Source organism: Molossus molossus, unplaced genomic scaffold (assembly GCF_014108415.1).
Source record: "Molossus molossus isolate mMolMol1 unplaced genomic scaffold, mMolMol1.p scaffold_m16_p_18, whole genome shotgun sequence".
Classification (NCBI taxonomy): domain Eukaryota; kingdom Metazoa; phylum Chordata; class Mammalia; order Chiroptera; family Molossidae; genus Molossus; species Molossus molossus.
In genome coordinates this window covers 66,504,632-66,525,753 of record NW_023425353.1, presented here as the reverse complement: position 1 = coordinate 66,525,753, position 21,122 = coordinate 66,504,632, and the positions used below count along the sequence as shown (strand labels likewise).

General features: G+C 54.7%; 2 protein-coding genes across 2 annotated transcripts in view; one reads left to right on the top strand and one right to left on the bottom strand.

Moving 5' to 3' along the window:
- The window catches only part of SUMF1 (sulfatase modifying factor 1), a 103,122-nt gene that overhangs the window by 24,861 nt on the left and 57,139 nt on the right, over positions 1-21,122 (bottom strand). The gene's annotated exons all lie outside the window — the stretch shown is intronic.
- LOC118633501 (histone-lysine N-methyltransferase SETMAR) lies at positions 9,927-17,943 on the top strand. The gene is made up of 2 exons (XM_036267433.1): positions 9,927-10,082; positions 17,086-17,943. Exons 1-2 carry the CDS (start codon positions 9,966-9,968, stop codon positions 17,941-17,943), a joined length of 975 nt encoding a protein of 324 aa, XP_036123326.1. The 5' UTR covers positions 9,927-9,965.

Sequence of the window (21,122 nt, the reverse complement as noted above, 5' to 3'; positions counted from 1 at the left end):
AAACTGTCGTAAACGGGGGACCGTCGCATTGCAGATGCTCTCCAAGTGCGGCCCTGGGGTGGCCGAGACCCCTGCAGGCCAGTCCTTCTGTGTACATTTACTCTGCCGTCTGCGGCTCTCGTCCTCTCCTTCTCACGTGCGTTGGAATAAATGAAGGTGTAGAAATGTCTTCTAGAAGCATGTCCTTAAAGATGCAAGGCGGCTGTCTCCGTGGGGCCCCCGCCGGTCTCTCTCTAAGCTCAAGGGCCCATCTGCTCTGTAACTTGTCTCCCGAACCCACATCAGCGTACTCACTTCGTCTGCCTCTGCGACTTTCTAAATAAACTTTCTCGCAGAAAAACGAAAAACCCGGGGATACAGACCAGGTTGCTAATGAGCTGGGGAGGAGGAGGCGGGGGTGGAGGGAGGAGGGAGAGAACAGCATGCTGAAACAGAAAAATACTTTTAAAAATAGGAATAGGATCCCATTTGTATGTTTACATAAAATGATGGAGGAAAATACATCAAAGCTTTTAAGAAGAAAAAACAAACACCAAAACCAACGTCTTAGAAATGCTTTCAACTGGAAGCTGCCAAACGTTTTGGGTTCACGTCCGGCTTTTTCCACGACACCCCTGGGCCAGAAGCAACACTAAGACGTCAAACAACTCAGCGGCCAGGGGCGGCCCACAGAGCCGCAGGCTGTCTGCAGGCCCCCGCTCGCCTCGGACAGGACGTGTGTTTTAATAAGCACCGGCTTTATGATGATTCAAGGTTGTGTATACATTTTGGGGGGACACCCTATATTTGTGTCCCAGCTACTCAACGGCCACTTGGAAGGATGAGTCACATCAGTTGAAACTGTGAGATGGGCCCAGGTGACAGCCGGGGACGAACGCCCGAGATGTCAGGCGCCTGCTCTCCTCAGCGCAGGCCTAGGCCTGGGACCGCAGGGGAAACGCGCGGGGGAGGGGGCGGCTGGCAGCCACAGGACCCCGACCGAGCTGCTGCGCCTCGAGCCACAGCTGCCCGCTTCCTGAGCTCAGCGGATGCACCCGGGCAGCACGCGAGCGGGAAAAACGATGTCTGGGCGGACTCTCCCTCTCGGCATAACACAGAATTGTCATCGGCTTCAGGAAAAGAAGGGAGAAGCAGACATTACTGTTTTGTGTGTCTTTCTACTTAAAAAATAACTCCTCTGAAGCCTGTGGTGGGCGTGGGAGGATGCTGCAAGGTGACTCCTGGCCTCCGTCCCCGTTCCTGGGGGCCGGCAGGGCGTCTGACCAGCGTAGCTCTGCGGACTTCCCTTCCCCTGACTCCTCTCCTACTCTTGTTTCCCTCTGAGAACCCAGAGGCCCCGGGCCCTGGGTCCCCTCCTTCCTGGGACCCTGGCTCATGACTCCCTGCTGTGAGCCTGTCCCTGCGGCAGTGCATTGTGGGAGTTTCTCCTGTGGGCGGCAATGACACCAGATGGGAGTGAGGGTCACTGTAACCTCACCAGTCAAAACAGAGCTGCAGTGGATGAAAAACACCTCGGGGGCAGGGCTGGGGGCTGGGGTGGGGGCCAGGGGTGGGGGACTGGGGTGAGAGGCTGCAGTGGGAAGCTGGGGTGGGGGGCTGGGGTGGGGGGCGGGGGTGGGGGCCAGGGGTGGGAGGCTGGGGTGGGGGCCAGGGGTGGGGGGCTGGAGTGGGGGCCAGGGGTGAGGGGCTGGAGTGGGGGCCAGGGGTGAGAGGCTGCAGTGGGAAGCTAGGGTGGAGGGCTGGGGTGGGGGACAGGGGTGGGGGGCAGGGATGGGGGCCAGGGGTGGGGGGCAGGGGTGGGGGGCTGGAGTGGGAGGCTGGGGTGGGGAGCTGGGGTGGGGGGCAGGGGTGGGGGGCTGGAGTGGGGGGCAGGGGTGGGGGGCTGGGGTGGGGAGGAGGAGGATAGAAAAGAAGTCAGTGAGACTCAGGCTGGAGCTGCCCCCACACCTCACTTGGGGTGGGGCAGGAATTCATGGAGCTGCTCCCCTTCTTATTACCAGGTGAGAGCAAGGCCCACACGGGCCACTGCGGGTCAGCGGGTCATTCACTCGCAGATGGTGTGTGGACCGTGCCAACGTTTAGACACTTAAGACTGGACAGAACCGAGACACAGGGCTTAAGCATTTGTCTTCAAGCAAGTATCTGCCTTAATTGCACCACTTCCCTTCTTGAAGATTTCCCGGGAGGCACCGCTGCCCACATCACCCTCCCTCCATCACCCACTCCAGTGCTTCTGCCGCGGCCGTGGATCGCACCCACCAGCTCTCCAGGTAAGCCCACCTTCTCTGGTGCTGTGCCCCATGCTCCAGCCAGGGGACACTGTGAACTCAATGGCCAATGCACAGCAGGTGCTCAATGAACATGTGTTGAATGACTAACTGAAAAAATGCTACAAAGTAACAGTTCTTATTGTAAATGACTCTTGTATCAAACAAGCTGTTATCAATAAAAACAACAGCACATTTTAAGACTCATATTACAATTGGTTACATTGTATTTCTGCAACTGTTGGCAGATCTGTAAAATGAGAGCCAGATTTAAGGCACAAGAGGAGATGGCATGTGGTGGAATGACCGAAACATTGTAGCCACTCGAATCTGGTGAATGAATTTAAATTAGGTTCGTTTCTGTTTTTTAATCAGTGAAACTTAGACATACCCGTTCTTAACTCTCGGACAAATAAAACACATTCCCAAGTTTACTATCTCTGAACACTATTTTATATCTTTGTCAAATTTATTTACTCAGTCATCTTAGAATTCCATTCCTACTCATATTTATACCTCGAACATGAATTTCTCTTAGATTAGATACAAATGTGAATCTAAACATATCATGGCAAACAAACAAACAAACAAAGCACTTCTCTGAAATTCCTCATCACAGTTCCTGCAAATATTTTCACACTCTTTCCTCATTTCAACAGAGAAAAACTTTCTCCTCCAGCTTATGTAAAATGGGAACTTGATCACTTGTAGTTAAGTGGAGAAAAGGACAGAGTTAGCTCGCCCCCTGGTGGACCTCTGGGGTGTTGCTGCTTCCGAGCTAAAAGCGTACCTTAAGGATGAGAACACAGAGAAGGACATGCTTCACCCACCCCTCCAGCTCTCTGCCCCCAATTCCTCAAAACACAGCTTAAATTCCCACCAGAGAGCCCTCTCTAACCGCAAACTAAAATGACAAGAAAACGGCTAAAAGAAATGATCTCTGCCCCCCACGTCCATGCTGCCTGGTCCTCTCGTTTTCTGGTTGGTATTGCAGGCGTACCCCCGACGGCACTGGATGTGAGCACAGGCAGACATCACCTTCCGTGGTGCTCCTGAGCCGGGCCACACCCGCTCTCGCCGATAATTTACCCGTCAGAGATGCTGCACGCGTTCCTAAACCGTCTGCAGACTGGGAGCAGCTAGCCCAGCACGGCCGCCGGGCAGACCCCTCTCCTCCTGCGTGTCCCTCCCGTCCGGTTCACCCTTCAGCGCCTCCTCCCCCTCCTCCCCCTCCGTCCCATAATGTAAAGTGAATCGTTTAGCCCTCACTTTGTTCAGAAAGGGTCCGGTGAATAACAGATCGCTCGGCGTCATGTCTAGTGAATGAGCATGTTCTGTGTCTACCAGGGAAGGAAAGGAAGTCGCTTTTTGCCACCTCTTCCGTTGCTCCCATGCTCCTGCCTGATGGCCCTCGGCAGAAAACAGGTTCTTCATGTTGACTCTCAGGGAAAGACAAGATCAAGTTTCCCGCGGAGTTGAGCTCTGAATCCCCATGACCTCCAGGCACTTCCCAGAAAGGGGAGCATCCTCTAAGGACGATCGCTCTCAGATCTCTTCGCCAATCCCAGTATTAGCGTGTTTCCTCGGCCACCAGGCTGCTTCCAAAAGCCATCCATGTTGCCCGGCCGGTGCGGCTCAGTGGATGGAGTGTCGTCCCAGGGACTCAGAGGCCCCGGTTCAATTCCCGGGCAGGGCACATGCGCAGGTTTCAGGCTCGATCCGCAGCAGGGGCCGTGCAGGAGGCAGCCGGTCGATGTTTCTGTCTCACATCGATGTTTCTCTCTCTCTCCCTTCCTCTCTAAAAAGTCAATAAAAACATGTTTTTTTAAATTTGTGTTTAAGGATCTGCATAGCTTCACTTGCTTGCAAAGCAAAACAAAACCAAAGAACTGAAACAATTAGTTGCAAAGGCAGACTCAGAATGTGGTTCGCTCCAGATGGCTTTGAATAAAACTCCAATTGTTCAAATGTAAATGTATTCCTCAAAAGTAAGTTTTTCCTTACTCAGCTACTATTAATCAACACAGATTTTTGTTGTTATTGTTAATCTTCACCCGAGGATATTTTTTCCATTGATTTTTAGAGAGAGTGGAAGGGGGGGAAGGGAGACAGAAACATCGATGTAATAAGCACAGAATTTTTAATGGAGGAAAAAGATAAAGTACTGACATAGTAATATCTCTAAGATATTACAAATTCCGTCCACGATCCTTTCTGAGTTAAAAACACATGTAGGCTGACCCAGCAGCTTGCCCACAAGGCACTGGTTAAATGCAAGTCATTCTGGAACATCTACTTAGATTAATCTCGATCTTATCCAAGAACACGTGGTGACCCAGCATGGGACAGGAAGGGAGGGCCTTCCTCCCAGACGTGGCCATGACGTGGACGGGGCAGAAGTTAGAATTCCAAGTCACCTGCAGACACCTAGATGAGGCGACAGGTTGAGCTTGGCTCCGCTCCCGGTCTGTTTCCCAAGGACACTGTGAGACAGGATGCTTTGCCGGCGGTCACCGCCCCGCGGGCTATGTGCACACTTTCCCTCTGTGCTTGGAGCCAGGCCCAGAGCAGGGGGCAGCACTCAGAGCCAGGGCACAGTGAGGATGCTGCGTCACCTGCCGGCGTCCCGCCTATTGAGACAGGTCCCTGCGACGAACACCTCCCCATCTGAGGTCTGCAGAGCACCGTCTGAGCGCCCTGTTCGAATGACCAAGCACAGACAAAAACCCGCTTTGGGGGAAAACGGTAATTGACTTGCTGAGGGGTGATGAGAAAACCCACAGATTTCATCCTCAGTGAGAAGGTTTCCTGTGTCCTCCGCCAGGTAATGTCCAGGCTCTGGGAAAAGCCAATTGGATTCAATGCGCGCCCATGCCGAGCTCACGGGTCAGCTCCGGAACACGGGATGGAATCTTCCAGAGCGGAAACTCAATGAAAGCACATCGGTTTGAAAACAGCTTAGGAAACACAGCAAGTTCAAATGGCAAGTTAAAAACACAGAAAGCCTAAATGAAAGGTGAGACCTCGCAAGGGTGGGGAGAGAAGCTGGAATCAGGACCAGGGAAGGGGCTCAGGGCTGCAAGAGACTCAGCCTCTCACAGGCCACTCGTCTGTCCCCGTGTAACTATGACACATACTGAGAGTGGACACCTCAGGAGGAGAACGACCCTGGGGAACTGCCCCCAACCCTGCACAGAAAGTTTGGTCTCCCCCAAACATGACCTCTGGCCTTCCGTCCTGAAGCTGGAAGCTTCCAGAGTTCAAACAAGTGCGTACTGTGCCTCTGCGCCACGGGAATGGAGCAACTTGCTGCTCCGTTTACTTATTTAAAGTAACTAAAAGACTAAGAGAGCAGAACTAACACAGCTTCTGTGGCCACTCATGAATTGTTGGTTTGCTCTGCATGTGCATTACTGCCCGAGACAGAATTACACAGGCAAGAGCTCTGTGTTCTTCAGCCCCTTCTGTCACATACACACAGTGTACCTGACACAGGTCGACAGGTGATAGATGACAGATGTTCTGGTAACGACAGCTGACTGGCACGAGGCAGAGAGACCCGGGAGCCTAACAGACTGTTCCCAGGCGCTAGGACAGGACACCCAGCACTGACATCAAGATTTCTGTTGAGGCAGAAGAACCAACCTGCTTGTTTTTCTCAAAGCCCAAGGGCACGGCGCTAGAAAAAAGAAAAAATAACCTCTCAAGTTATATGATGCCCTTCACTACATAAATTAACATACTTTCAAATAAGCTGAAATACTGTATGTATTTTTTAATTCCGTGATTTGTAACCCTCTATGTCCTCCAGCAGGAAGAGGGGCAGGCTCTGACGGGGCTAAGACCGGGGCCCAAGGTCCATTCCGCCACTCACACGTGCGACCATGAAAGGAATTGCTTCACCACGGGCACCTCGGTTCTCAGATCTCGGGCAACAGGATAATGCTGCCTACTGAAGAATCGTTGCAAAGAGTAAATAAGAAAACTCTGCAGTGTTTAGTGCAGAGTCTAAAAATGTGCTGTCCAAATCAGTAGCCACCGGCTACTCATATCAAATTTAAAGTGATTAAAAGCTACAATTCAGTTCGTCAGTCGTACGAGCCATGTTCCAAGTAAACACAGTCACATGTGTCTGGGGCCAGTGTGCTGACAGCTTAGTCCCGGAGCATCTTCACCCTCGTGGACGTGCCTGGACATTGCTGGAGAATGTAGGACGTGCTTGGACATTGCTGGAGAAGGCAGGACGTGCTCGGAGCATCTTCACCCTCGTGGACGTGCCTGGACATTGCTGGAGAAGGCAGGACGTGCTCGGAGCACCTGCACCCTCGTGGACGTGCCTGGACATTGCTGGAGAAGGCAGGACGTGCTCGGAGCATCTTCACCCTCGTGGACGTGCTTGGACATTGCTGGAGAAGGCAGGACGTGCTCGGAGCATCTTCACCCTCGTGGACGTGCCTGGACATTGCTGGAGAAGGCAGGACGTGCTCGGAGCACCTGCACCCTCGTGGACGTGCCTGGACATTGCTGGAGAAGGCAGTACGTGCTCGGAGCATCTTCACCCTCGTGGACGTGCTTGGACATTGCTGGAGAAGGCAGGACGTGCTCGGAGCATCTTCACCCTCGTGGACGTGCTTGGACATTGCTGGAGAAGGCAGGACGTGCTCGGAGCACCTGCACCCTCGTGGACGTGCCTGGACATTGCTGGAGAAGGCAGGACGTGCTCGGAGCACCTGCACCCTCGTGGACGTGCTTGGACATTGCTGGAGAAGGCAGGACGTGCTCGGAGCATCTTCACCCTCGTGGACGTGCTTGGACATTGCTGGAGAAGGCAGGACGTGCTCGGAGCATCTTCACCCTCGTGGACGTGCCTGGACATTGCTGGAGAATGTAGGACGTGCTCAGTGGATGTTCAGGGTGTTCTCCCTCCCCGCCTGCTCCGCTGAGTCTGGCTGCCCAGGTCTCCTCGTCAGGAAGAAAAGCAATACGAAAAAACAGATGTGTTGTCAGTTTTTCGCCGCCAGGACTGGAGTTCTGAAAGGTCATTGTGGGGAGAAAAGCCCATCGCCGGGGATGTCAGGCACTGCAGTCAGACGCTGGGGAAGGTCTCGGACATGAGTGTGGGAAAGAACAGCAGTGTCCACACTGCCCTGCACACATGCCTCACGATCCACCTGCTCCCAGCAAGGGCTCCAACTTCCACATTAACGCTGAGATCACGAAAAACAAAAGAGCCTTTTCCTCTGTATTTCCTGCCAAATTTCTTCTGCTTGAAATAAGTGTAAGTCATCGACATTCTTCCAGCTACTTGAACCAAGTGAGTTGCGAGCACATGAGCAGAATTCTTTGCATCAGTCTTTGGGGTTTTGTTGTTGTATTTCATTTCCTTTCTCCTTCCAAACACCGACCAGGACTGGAGCTACCAGAGTGAAGATGGCAGCCGGGGTCCAGAAAGCTGGGGGAGTGTAGAATTCTAAGAAGCTGAAATGGAACACGATCCCTAAGAAGAATTCCGGTCTCAGATAATAGTGGGGGTACCTGGTGAAATTATTCTGTAGACCCTTGTGGACCTGGGCTTCGAGGTTCTGAAACAAGACTTCTCTGGAGCAAGACACTTGGTACTAGACGTTGAAGGACACACGTCTTTGCTTTCAAAACTTCAAGCTGGCCCGTGAGCCTTAGCTAGATCCAACTTTTAGTTCAAGAAAATTAATGTTTTGTTTTGTTTTTCCTACTTAGCTTTCAATATGCTTGTTTCCAATCTGAACATGGGTCTGTTCTCACAGCTTTGGTAACAGTATCTGAATACACCTTGTAATAAATTTAATCCTGTCTTTGATGAGTGAAATTAATTCCTTGCTGGTGACATTTCAGGTTAAATACGTAATTCTCTTCTTTCATCTCTTCACCTATTATCAACAATCCCCATTTGATTGCATACTATTATGAGTTATTATTGTATAATCACCCGTCTGGATATTTACTTTACAACCAAAGTACTTACACTAACAACATTCTGAATGAGATTGTATCTTGATGCTTTTAGTTGTCATATCAACAAAGAAAATGATGGCTTTCATTAAACCCCAATGCAATGATAAAAACATCGGACCAGATGCAAGTTCCTTATTCTGCTGAAAGCATGTATTTGTTAGCAGTTAAACACAAAAACATCAACGACTGTTTCTGGAAAGTGTAAAGACTGTAGCATCAGAACTTTGTAAAATACACCTCTCAAGTTACTTTAATCGGTGTCACATTTCTTTCCTTATTGTAAAATGATCCAGGTGCCAAACACTAGGACATAGAATGTCAGCTACTAAAAAGACATTTTTCCTGTCCAACTTACTTTCTAGTTTGCTATCTTTTTACCATGTCAGGCACATACTATGTGCAATATAACTATTATTTATTATTACTACATTAGTATCCTTCCCACTGAATAGAAATTTCATGTTTACTACCTTTTGATATACATTTCTATTCATACTATTTTGGGGAAGTATTCTTTGGTGAAGACACATCAGGAAGGCAACGTGCTAAAAAAAATCAACTTAGCACCTTTAAAAAAAAAACACATTAACTTACCAACTTTTAAAATGAGCAAATATTCATAGACGTCAACTAAGTGCACAGCAGCTGATGATCCAGCCCACACTTTCTAATAGTAATGACGGTAATGACACCATCCTTTTCGCTAGTCAAGTTCTTTGACTAAAGATAGAAACCACAGCGACTTGGCCTAAGCCCACGGGAAATGCTTGTTAGGAGAGACAGCTTCGCCTTGTGAGTCAAAGGGACGGGCTGAGAACGACAGGTGTCCGGAGCGGAGGGCCCCGTCCCTGCCGCGCGCTGACTTCTGTTTCTCCACCGACGCGCCGACCAAAGCACCCCTCAGCGCCCCAGTTTCGCAGCCAGTCTCAGGGTGCCCTGGCTCGGCCGCCCGCGGAGAGAACGCGGGGCTCGCGCGGGGGTGGAGGCCGGGCCAAGGCGTGGGGCCCGCTCCGCACCGGGCAGCGAGCTCACCCCGCGGGCGCCGGAGCAGATCGCCAGCGGGGGGCGCTGAGCCCCAAAGCACCACCGCTGGGCTTCGCGGTCTGGGCACCAGCCCACGTGCACAGCCTTGTTGGCGGGGGGCCGTGCTCGCACTGTGCGCGCTCTCCCTCTGGGGACAGCAGGGCCCGCGCCGCAGGGGGACGGGGGCAGGAGGGGCGCGGGGCGCTGCGGGCAGGGGCGGGCGCTGTCCCGGGGCCCAGCGACTCCGCGGGCACTGAGCCTTCGCGGGGCGGCAGGGGACGGGCGCCTCGTTCGGGCCGTTCTGCCACCCGCGCGCCACCCCAACCTCCTCGCCAGCCCGGGGTGCAGCCCCTCCGCCGAGCGCACCCGCCCCCAACCCTCACCCCCGAACCCGGGACCTCCCCCCGAAGCCCGCCGCGGGGCTCACGGGGAAAACCCCAGCATTTCATCTTGTGCCCCCAGAGCGGTGCCCGCACCGGGAAGGTCTGGTATTGTTTGTTGTGCATTTGGCTCAAAACAAAAGGCGAGCCTGACCTCACAGGCCACGGGTGACAGGAAAGGGGGAGGAAACTACAACTCCCATGAGGCCGTGCGACGGCGGGACCACGACTCCCAGCAGGCTCTGCGGGGCTCAAGCTCATTTAGGCGCAGGCGCTTCGTGACCCCGCGAAGGAGCTTTGCGGGATGGCGGCGTCTGAGGAGGAGCATGAAGCCCCCACGGAGCCGCTGGACGTCGCGTGCGGCCTGGAGAACGTGCCTGTGGGCGTGTGGCCCCCAGGGGCGGAGCCAGAGCCTTTCCAGGTAGGGGGCGGGGCTCGGTCTCCTAGAGAGCTGCGTGTAGGGCCTCGCGCCCTCCCTATGGGGCGGGGCTTGACGACCGCCGCGCTGCGCGCGCACCCTCTGGGGTGGGGCTGGCGTCCTGCAGGTAGGGGGCGGGACGAGATGACGGCAAGTGCTCCGTGCGCCTCCCACGTGGTCGTACTTGCGTGGACGACTTTACTCCGAACTTCTTGACTTTTTTTTTTTTTTACTTTCTCGATCACACCACTGTTTGCGGGCAGAATAGCTCTTAAAAGCACAGGTTTCAGTCTTTTTTTAGTTATAACATTCTACAATGACCTTAACAAGAGCATCGCGCTGTTCCGCCCCTAGACTGGCAGGTCCCTGCAGGGCAAAAGCAGAGGTGCCGTGAGGTCCTAGGAGAAGCCCTGAGAACTGGCTTTTGTTCTGGTTCTGTCCCCAGGACTCAGGGATCTGGGGCCGAGCTTTCCCTCCTGTGTCAGGTGTCCCGTAGGTAAGAAAGGCGTGGGGCCTACTAGCGGGTCTCGGCCAGGTGTCACGGTTAAAAACTTGGCCCCTTGAGTGGGACAGCGGGGTCTCCCTCGTGCTGCGTGTTCCTGGGCAGATAGAAACGAGCCTCAGCCAAGCCTTAGTCTTCCCTCCATAGTGGAAATAACAGTACCCCTCCCCCAGGATGCTCGGAGAATTACAACTAAATACAGCTCATGGTTTGCCAAAGCTCTCAGGAAACGTTCACTACTATTATCTCAAAACCGTCTCTACTGTTCTCACCCCTCTGACTTTGCCCTGCATGTAGCATAAGGACTAGGAATGACCAAAAATTAAAAAAAAAAAAACAAAGATGTTGGAGCGGAAAGAGCCCTGGGCCTGGGGGCATGGTTGGGGCTTCACCCTCTTAGCTATTTCTCGGATCCCATGTTTCTTCATCTGGAAAATGAAAAGAAACAGGTAGAGCCCTTGTCACCCCCATCACCAACATCGAACCCTCGTGTCCGTCCTGCTTCCTAGAGTTGTTCGAGGGTCGAATAGGACGGCAGACTCAATAGCCTTTTTTGGCAAAGAGCAGAGCAGGAGGTCAATGTCAGGAATGCTTATTTTCCCTCACACAACCATAAGGGGTTATGGTTAAGATACGGTTGACTACCACCATATTAAACACTGATCCCTAAAAGCTTATTCCAAGCCAAACATTGCAGAACGCCCTGGTCAAAAACATCAATGTATGTTTTATTCATCCAACAAATAGCTGAGTGCCCACAGTGTGCCAGGCACCACGGTGAGCTGGGCATATGAGATCAGATGGTGACAGCGCACCTTCCCGCCCTTCAGTTTGCAAGACCAGATAGAGCACCTGACTGCTAATGGGGGTGTTGGGGGGAGCGCCTCGTGATTGCTGCCTACACCTATAGTTATGGGCATAAATGAAAATCGGGGGACAGACTCAGTGGCACAGTGTTCTAGCTGCCTGGCAGCATGTGTAGCTCTGGGGAGAGTTAGTTACATGAAGAAGACAAGATCACTTCCCCCAGGAGTTTATAATCTTACCAAGAAGAGGAAACATTTCAGTGACAAGCCTACAAGTGCCTTCAACTGGTTTGCTTATATATATATATATATTCACGGGGCACAAAAGCAGTCTTATACAAGGTCAAAACAGCTTGCTTGCCCCAAACCCTGCCCTCACAGGCATACGCGCACAAGAATTAAGGCATGAAAACCTCAGGTTTAAAATAACTGTGTCTAGTGAAGCTTTGGGCACTGTGTGGAAAGGAAGAAAAGAACATTCACATGTCAGATTGGAAACAAGCATACTGAAACCTAAGTAGGAAAAAAAAAAAAAAAACGAATTGATTTTCTTTAACTAAGACTTGGATCTAGCTCTTTGTCAGGTTTCTGAAACCAGCTTCAAACATCCTTTTTAAGATCTCAACTTGGCCTTGAAAAGAATGATCTGGCTCACAGTCTCCTAATAGCTGCCTGGAGCCAAAACAAACCATGGGGCTAGAGGCCAAGTACAAAGATTCTTGTAGCGAGTGTTTCAAAACAACCAAAAAAGGAATGAAGATTTTCACAGCACTTGTTAAACTGAGAACCGAGGCCTGGGTTTTAAGCCCAGAATGGTGTGCGGTGTTGTACTGCACTTTCCAGCCTGTCGATACAGATTGGGACTCAGAAAAGTCAGGCCTCGATCAGACCGTATCAAGAACCGCAGTCAAGCCATCAAAGCGTATTTCCTGAGTTGCCTGCTCCTTGCCCAGTGCTATGGATAGGAGCCGGACCCCTCCCCATGCCGCACCCCGACCTCGTGACCACGCCTTTCCTTGAGACCTACATCTGCTTAAAAGACAAGACACGTTTAGTCCGACTATGGAGCCCTCCGGTCTGCCCCTTAGAGCCCAAGCTTCAAGCGTGAAGGCCAGTCCAGCTCAGAGACGGGAGAAATCGCACATGAGCTTGGCCACGGAGGTGTATTCGCTCAACATGCTGACTCCTGACCCCATTTTGGCTTCGTGGGTGACCATGGTTTATAATGTTACGTTTTCCGTCATAAAACCTGAACTTCCCACCCAGTTCTTCGAGGCTCTGGTTTCTAGGGCATCATGGTGCACTGATCAGTTGGCATTTATTCCGAACTTCTGCGTGATAGATCATGCACTTCCGTACACACCAGGAATAAGGAACTCGTGTGTTATGAGAATACCAAAAGGGCCAAGCATGCCCTCCTGGGTCCTTTCCCCAGGGCTCTTCCTAAGCCCCCACGTGTGCATGCAGGAGGCAGTGTCTGTTAATGAATGAAACACGCCTGTGCCGGGTCAGCTCTTGGTTCCTACGTCCACATGGACAAGTGATGGAGGACAGGAATGTGACCAGGTGGTTTCCTTGACATCATTTTGGTTTGAGTATGTTTGAACCCCAGAGGTTTAGCTCCAGAACCCGTCTTTTTCGCTGCCCTGTTGGAGAGCCTAGTCCTTCCTGGTGAACACTGACCCGGCCACTAGAGGGCACTTTGTCCGCGGATCTTCTCTTCCCTTCCTGGTGAACACCGGCCCCGGCCTCTAGAGGGCGCTTTGTCCGCAGACCCTCTTCCCTTCCTGGTGAACACCGGCCCCGGCCTCTAGAGGGCGCTTTGTCCGCGGACCCTCTTCCCTTCCTGGTGAACACCGGCCCCGGCCACTAGAGGGCGCTTTGTCCGCGGACCCTCTTCCCTTCCTGGTGAACACCGGCCCCGGCCTCTAGAGGGCGCTTTGTCCGCGGACCCTCTTCCCTTCCTGGTGAACACCGGCCCCGGCCTCTAGAGGGCGCTTTGTCCGCGGACCCTCTTCCCTTCCTGGTGAACACCGGCCCCGGCCTCTAGAGGGCGCTTTGTCCGCGGACCCTCTTCCCTTCCTGGTGAACACCGGCCCCGGCCACTAGAGGGCGCTTTGTCCGCGGACCCTCTTCCCTTCCTGGTGAACACTGGCCCCGGCCTCTAGAGGGCGCTTTGTCCGCGGACCCTCTTCCCTTCCTGGTGAACACCGGCCCCGGCCACTAGAGGGCGCTTTGTCCGCGGACCCTCTTCCCTTCCCCGCACCATGAGCTGGAAAGGAAGCGCGGAGCGAGATGAAGCCAAGTGGGGGAAAGAGGCGATGCTGTCGATGTGAAATCTACACTGTCTGGAAGATTCCAGGAAGCTAGTGTTGCAGAAGTCGCAGGGCCTGGCCCTGAGGACAGTGTGTTATTTCACGTCCATGTGGACCCACGGGGGAGGTGCTATTCCTGTCGGGAAGTTGCCCACCAGCGCGCAGCCGTCCCTCGCGTAAGTCCCGGCCGATGACAGCCTGGCCGTGTTCTCCTGTCGCCCGGTCCGAGCTCTGCACGACGCTGACCACCCTGCCCAGAGCCACAGGCCACGGTCCCGGCTTCCCTGTGTGGCCCCCTCCCCGGCGCCAGCCACCCCTCCCGCTCGGAGACCTCGCTGCTCATCGCCCACTTGTATCTCCCACTACCTTGTCCGGCCCCTTCCTGAAGCCGCCCTCTGCTTCCACCGGTGCCGGTCAGCCCGACGCCGTCTGCAAGAAACTCGGACACAGCACACTCTGCTCTCGCCACGGGGGGAGGGGGGCCTGCCTCCCGTAAGGCGAGGCCCGAGACCTCCAGGTGTCCCGGCGTCTGTCCAGCCCCGGCCCCCTGCCTAAGCGCAGCGGGAAGGGCTCTCCCCGAGTCTCAGGATAGTTCGTGCACCTGCCTCGGGCCCGGGGCGGGCTACGCGCACAGCGGGAAGGGCTCTCCCCGGGTCTCAGGATGGTTCGTGCACCTGCCTCAGGCCCGGGGCGGGCTACGCGCAGCGGGAAGGGCTCTCCCCGGGTCTCAGGATGGTTCGTGCACCTGCCTCGGGCCCGGGGCGGGCTACGCGCACAGCGGGAAGGGCTCTCCCCGGGTCTCAGGATGGTTCGTGCACCTGCCTCGGGCCCGGGGCGGGCTACGCGCAGCGGGAAGGGCTCTCCCCGGGTCTCAGGATAGTTCGTGCACCTGCCTCGGGCCCGGGGCGGGCTACACGCGCAGCGGGAAGGGCTCTCCCCGGGTCTCAGGATAGTTCGTGCACCTGCCTCAGGCCCGGGGCGGCTACACGCGCACAGCGGGAAGGGCTCTCCCCGGGTCTCAGGATAGTGCGTGCACCTGCCTCAGGCCCGGGGCGGGCTACACGCGCAGCGGGAAGGGCTCTCCCCGGGTCTCAGGATGGTTCGTGCACCTGCCTCGGGCCCGGGGCGGGCTACACGCGCAGCGGGAAGGGCTCTCCCCGAGTCTCAGGATAGTTCGTGCACCTGCCTCGGGCCCGGGGCGGGCTACGCGCACAGCGGGAAGGGCTCTCCCCGGGTCTCAGGATGGTTCGTGCACCTGCCTCGGGCCCGGGGTGGGCTACGCGCAGCGGGAAGGGCTCTCCCCGGGTCTCAGGATAGTTCGTGCACCTGCCTCGGGCCCGGGGCGGGCTACGCGCAGCGGGAAGGGCTCTCCCTGGGTCTCAGGATGGTTCGTGCACCTGCCTCAGGCCCGGGGCGGGCTACACGCGCAGCGGGAAGGGCTCTCCCCGGGTCTCAGGATAGTTCGTGCACCTGCCTCAGGCCCGGGGCGGCTACACGCGCACAGCGGGAAGGGCTCTCCCCGGGTCTCAGGATGGTTCGTGCACCTGCCTCAGGCCCGGGGCAGGCTACGCGCAGCGGGAAGGGCTCTCCCCGAGTCTCAGGATAGTTCGTGCACCTGCCTCGGGCCCGGGGCGGCTACACGCGCAGCGGGAAGGGCTCTCCCCGGGTCTCAGGATGGTTCGTGCACCTGCCTCAGGCCCGGGGCGGCTACACGCGCAGCGGGAAGGGCTCTCCCCGGGTCTCAGGATGGTTCGTGCACCTGCCTCAGGCCCGGGGCGGGCTACACGCGCAGCGGGAAGGGCTCTCCCCGGGTCTCAGGATAGTTCGTGCACCTGCCTCAGGCCCGGGGCGGCTACACGCGCACAGCGGGAAGGGCTCTCCCCGGGTCTCAGGATGGTTCGTGCACCTGCCTCAGGCCCGGGGCAGGCTACGCGCAGCGGGAAGGGCTCTCCCCGAGTCTCAGGATAGTTCGTGCACCTGCCTCGGGCCCGGGGCGGCTACACGCGCAGCGGGAAGGGCTCTCCCCGGGTCTCAGGATGGTTCGTGCACCTGCCTCAGGCCCGGGGCGGCTACACGCGCAGCGGGAAGGGCTCTCCCCGGGTCTCAGGATTCTTCGTGCACCTGCCTCTGGCCCATGAAGCTGCTGCCGAACAGGAGTGATGTGCTGATTCGCCAGGTCTAGGCCCTCCCAGCCTGGGCCCCACCCAAACCGCAAGGCAGGAGTGGGAGGGGTCCCCTGGGGAGAGTCGGGGTGCTGTCAGCAGAAGAAAAGGTGTCTATTAATACCTCTCTAACAAACAGGGTTTGGAATTCTGTCATCCATTTCTTGGCCAAATGCCTGATTTTAACAGTGTGAAGAAGCCTCAAATAGAACTACAAAGTGTCCTTTTAAGACATCAGAGAACATTGGCCCTGGCTGGGTAGCTCAGTTGGTTAGAGTGTCATCCCCATACACCAAAGTTGGGGGTTTGGTCCCTGGGCACTTACAAGAGTCAACCAATGAATGCATGAATAAGTGGAGCAACAAATTGATGTTTCCCCCTCCCTCCTCCCCTCTCTCTTTCTCTAAAAGCAATAATAATTTTTAAATAAATAAATAATCAGAGAATATTTAAGAATTTAGATAACCTTTAAATAAAAATTTTTTTAATTCCTTTTAAAAAAAAAATCTATGGAAGACTCCCAAAGGCCATTTTTCATTGATTTCTCATTTTGACTTTCTTATCCCCGAAAGGGACTGAGGTGACTCGCAACAAAAGCACATACATGCATCTGTATCATCAGATAAGTGTAGAAAGACCAAACCCAAATTCAGCACTGGTTTTCCCAACACCCAAGGCTAAGCGGGAAACAGAGCGGCTCACAAAGCCTTCAATTTCTGATAAGACAAAACATTTTTTTTTTCAGTTGTTTTTCCTATACCTGAAATGAAAGCACAGAATTTGAAACCTTAGAAAAAAACCTTTTTTTTAATCCTCACCTGAGGATATTTTTCTGTTTATCATCAGCCAGAGTGGGAAGGGGGCTGGGAGGGGGAGAGAGAGAACCACCGATGAGAGAGAGACACATCCACCGGTTGGCTCCCGCACAACCCGACCAGGGCTGGGGACTAACCGCAACCGAGGTACATGCCCTTGACCGGAACTGAACCCGAGATTCTTTGGTCCAGGGCCAGCGCTCTACCGCTGAGGCAAACCGGCCAGGGCTCAATCTAATTTTTTAAATTGGAGACTTAACGTTTCCAGACACGATTTTAACACACTGTTCTGTTAGTTCTTTGCTGTGTTTTGATACACGTAGGAGTAAGTAGCTCGGCCCCAAACTGGTGGTGCCGCCCGCGGAGGATGCGGCCTGCGTGCTGAGTCGGTGTTTCGGTTTTGCAGTACACTCCCGACCACGTGGCCGGGCCCGGAGCGGACACTGATCCCGCGGAGATCACCTTCCCCGGGTGCACCTGTCTCAGCGGGCCCTGCGTCCCCGGCACCTGCGCCTGCCTCCGGCACGGGGACAACTATGACGAGGACGCGTGCCTGCAGGGCCTGGGCTCGGCAGCCGGGTGTGCCCAGCCGGTGTTCGAGTGCAACGCCCTGTGCCCGTGCCCCGGGCACTGCAGGAACAGAGTGGTCCAGCGGGGCCTGCAGCTCCCGCTCCAGGTGTTCAGGACGGCGGACAAGGGCTGGGGGCTGCGGACCCTGCAGTCCGTGCCGAGAGGACGGTTCGTCTGCGAGTATGCGGGTGAGGTCTTAGGGTTCTCCGAAGCGCAGAGGAGGGTTCGGCTACAGACGGAGCACGACTCGAATTACGTGATAGCCGTCCGGGAGCACGTTTGCCGCGGGCGGGTGATGGAGACCTTTGTGGACCCTGCCCGGGTCGGAAACGTCGGCAGGTTCCTTAACCACTCCTGCGAGCCCAACCTGCTCATGGTCCCCGTCCGCGTGGACTCCATGGTGCCCAGGTTGGCGCTCTTCGCGGCCAGGGACATTCTGCCCGGCGAGGAGCTGTCCTACGACTATTCGGGGAGATTTCCTCACCAGGTGGGCAGCGGGGATGAAGGCAGGCCGGAGGACGGGAAACCAAGGAAACCCTGTCACTGTGGTTCCGGGGCGTGTGCCGCGTTCCTGCCCTACGACGGCTCCCTGTTCTGCGCCTCGGCACAGCCGGCCGTCCATCCGGAAGGAGAGGGTGGGAGCAGGACCGGCCTCTCAGCAGGAGAGGGAGAAGGACGGGCTCCCCCGAGGTAGCCTCTGCTCCAGCCCGGGTCCCCCGCTTCCCCACGCCGCGGGGGCGGCAGGCTGGCGAGTTTAACTCAGGAGCAGGGCAGAGGCTGCAGGCTGTCGGGCAGTACCCTGTCTCCCATCTAGAATGCCATTCCGTTTACAGCTGGACACGTGGCTGCCCAGCTAGGAACCGGACGCTTTTTCTAGATAGCTCTAGATAATGAGATACCAGCAAACACGGTGAGTACTTAGGAGACGGTCTCCCCTCATCCCCTCCTTCTTCCCGTTGGCTGGGATATATCCACGAGGGCTGGAGCTGCAGCAGCCACCCGACACCCCAGGGCCACCTCGGGAAAGGAAGCCTCGGGCAGCAAACCAGCAAATGGAAAGGAGTCCAGGCGGGCCGTGCCAGCAGTCCCGTGCCGCCGCCTCTCGACGTGGGTGAGTCTCTCCCCCACTGTCATGTCGGTCTTCTGGCGCAAGCACCAAGTCACAGTGGTCCAAGGAAACCCTGGTGGCTGTGTCCCTGTACCTGCTCCACCACCGATCTGACTGGTCATGAAGCCGACAGTCTGACCCCAGCCTGTCTCACGTGGGCCTCACTCCTCGTATGCTCCTGGACAGGAATCAGGGAGAGGGGTGTGCAGGTCACCTCCTGATGAACCTGAGCATCCCCACTGTTGAAAACTAGGACCAGGACGGTGACTTCGTGTGCGCCTGGCTGTCCCCCGAAGCCTGTGGCGTTAGGACTTCAGAACTGCAAACACCTCCCTTCTTCAGGTGTTCACAGGAAGACCTCAGGCTGGCCAGCACCTCCAAAGGGAGTGGAGTCTTATCATCCCATGTGAACTCCCGCAGGGGCTGCCCTGGCCGGTGTGGCTCAGTTGGTGGGGTGTCGTCCCGTGCACCAACAGGTCACCGGTTCAGTGCCCAAGTTTCGGGTTAAATCCCCAGTGGGGGGCATGCAAGAGGAAGCCCATTGATGTCTCGCTCTCACATTGCCGTCTCTCCCTTTCAAAATCTCAATAAACTATCTTTTAAAATGTTTGTATTCATTTTAGAGAGAGGAGGGGAGACAGAGAAGAACATCAACATGAGAACCATCCATTGGCAGCCTCCTGCACGACCCCGACTGGGGACTGAGCCCACAACCAGGGCCTGTGCCCTGACCGGTAATGGAACCGGCGACCTTTCTGTGCACAGGACGACACTCAACCACTGAGCCACACCGGCCAGGGCCATACACTGTTCTTAAAAAAAAACCACCACCCCTGGAGGGGCAAACATCTCCAAGTCCCTTTATTAAAACGAGGATGTGGAAAAAATAAGCGCCTTGTGGGGGTTATTAGATATTTTGGGAGCTAATTACTTGGGGTATAATTTAATAAATTAGATTAATTCTGCCCATCCATCTCAGCCCTGCACCAGGAGGCCCCGTGCTGCCCACACACGTCGTGGGCGATGGTCTCTGTAACCCTGTGTGCTGCAGAAGTCAGATGGGCCCCGGGAAAATACCCAGGAAGGAGAAAACGTCATCTCAGGCAAAGTCACGCCCTCTTGATGCCATGTGGCCTTTCTGTAGCCCGGCCGGCCGTCAGGAGTAAGGCAGAGGTGACCTTCCGGGGTGTTCACCGGCAGCGCAGCACCGCCCGCTCAGCTCGGAAGCCGGGGCCTCACTGCAGACGGTGCTCCCCGGGGACGCTGTGCAGCGCTGGGGAGATCCTTCCGATAAGCTGCTTCCGGAACCACATGTTCCTGGAGTGGCCGTCACTTGAAGAAGCCAGTTTGATAGGCTAAATATCTGTTTCTGGGAGATTTAAGTTGTTCACTTTGTAAAAGAATTTTCCCTGTTCTTGCTTGATTCCTAGGCTCTTTAATTCTCTGCCACAGCTCCCTCAGAGACAGAGAATGACAGGACAAAGTGCTGATCCAAACACACGATCAGCCCTGGCTGGTGTGGCTCAGCGGCAGGGCGGCAGCCCACCGACCGAAGAGTTACGGGTTCAATTCCTGGTCAAGGGCACGTACCTCTGTTGCAGGTTTGATCCCCGGCCCTGGTCAGGGTCATGCAGGAGGCAACCAATCGATGTGGCTCTCACACACATCAATGCTCTCTCTCTCTCTCCCTTCTTCCCTCCCATTCTATCTAAAAAAAAAAAAAATTGCCCTGGCCGGTTTGGCTCAGCGGTTAGAGCGTCGGCCTGCGGTCTGGAGAGACTCGGGTTTGGTCCCCGCTAAGGGCACGTACCTCGGTTGCAGCTTGTCCCCGGCCCTGGTTGGTCGTGCGGGTGGCAGCCACTCGGATGTGTCCCTTTCATGTCAATGTTTTTTTCTCTCTCTCTCCCTCCCAATCTAACTGAACAAAAAATGGAAAAATGTCCTTGGGTGAGGATTAAAAAAATAATAATAAAATAATAATTTAAAAAAGGACAAAAAAAAAAGGGAAAATATCCTAGGTTGAGGGGAAAAAATAAAACAAAGGATCATACTTTGGGGGGGCAGCTGGAGAGCGCTGTCTGCAAACACCTGCTGGCTTTGGTGGGCAACCAACTCAGCTGTTTAAAAAGAGCACTTTCATGAGGTGTTAAAAAATGTATGTGATTCCTGGGTGTCTATGTATGAATTTAAACACAATCTGCATCTAATGTATATCAGTGTGCACGTGGGCATGTTTGTGAGCGCACAGAAAGAGGTCTGGAAAGACACTGACTGGGTAGGGTCACCTGAGGCAGATTGGGGAGAAGACCGGAAGTCACGGTGCAGGGCTTCTAAGGATACTTTGCATCGTTTTTAGTTTCTAGCTTTACCTTATGCATTTTATTCTTACAATTAAAAAATAACAAAGGATTTTATAATGCCGCTTGATAGTTATTACTAATAATTATCAATACAGGCAACAAATTCAGAAAGTCGTCGGCGTAAGAAGACGAGATCCTTCCGAGCTCCCCTGTGCATTCTCCATGTCCACCTTCTCCTCGAAAATCTAGAGGCTGGAACTGAAATACCGGAGGACAGTTTTTGCCTATGGAATAACGTTTTGTACCCCCTATCTACCCCTTCCCCCTTACTTCCCCAAATCCACAGCACCCCTTTATAAAAGGGTCTTCAAGGTCAAATAGCCTTTGTACAAAAACAGCAAAAATCAATCTGGCCACTAGAGGGAGACATTACACACAAAACCATTTCAGAGGCAAAAGCATCCA

What these genes read in the sequence shown, in the direction of transcription:
- LOC118633501 (XM_036267433.1), top strand. Translation starts at nt 9,966, where the DNA reads ATGGCGGCGTCTGAGGAGGAGCATGAAGCCCCCACGGAGCCGCTGGAC. An exon ending in CGGAGCCAGAGCCTTTCCAG is followed by an intron (nt 10,083 to 17,085) that starts GTAGGGGGCGGG and finishes TCGGTTTTGCAG; the next exon opens with TACACTCCCGACCACGTGGC.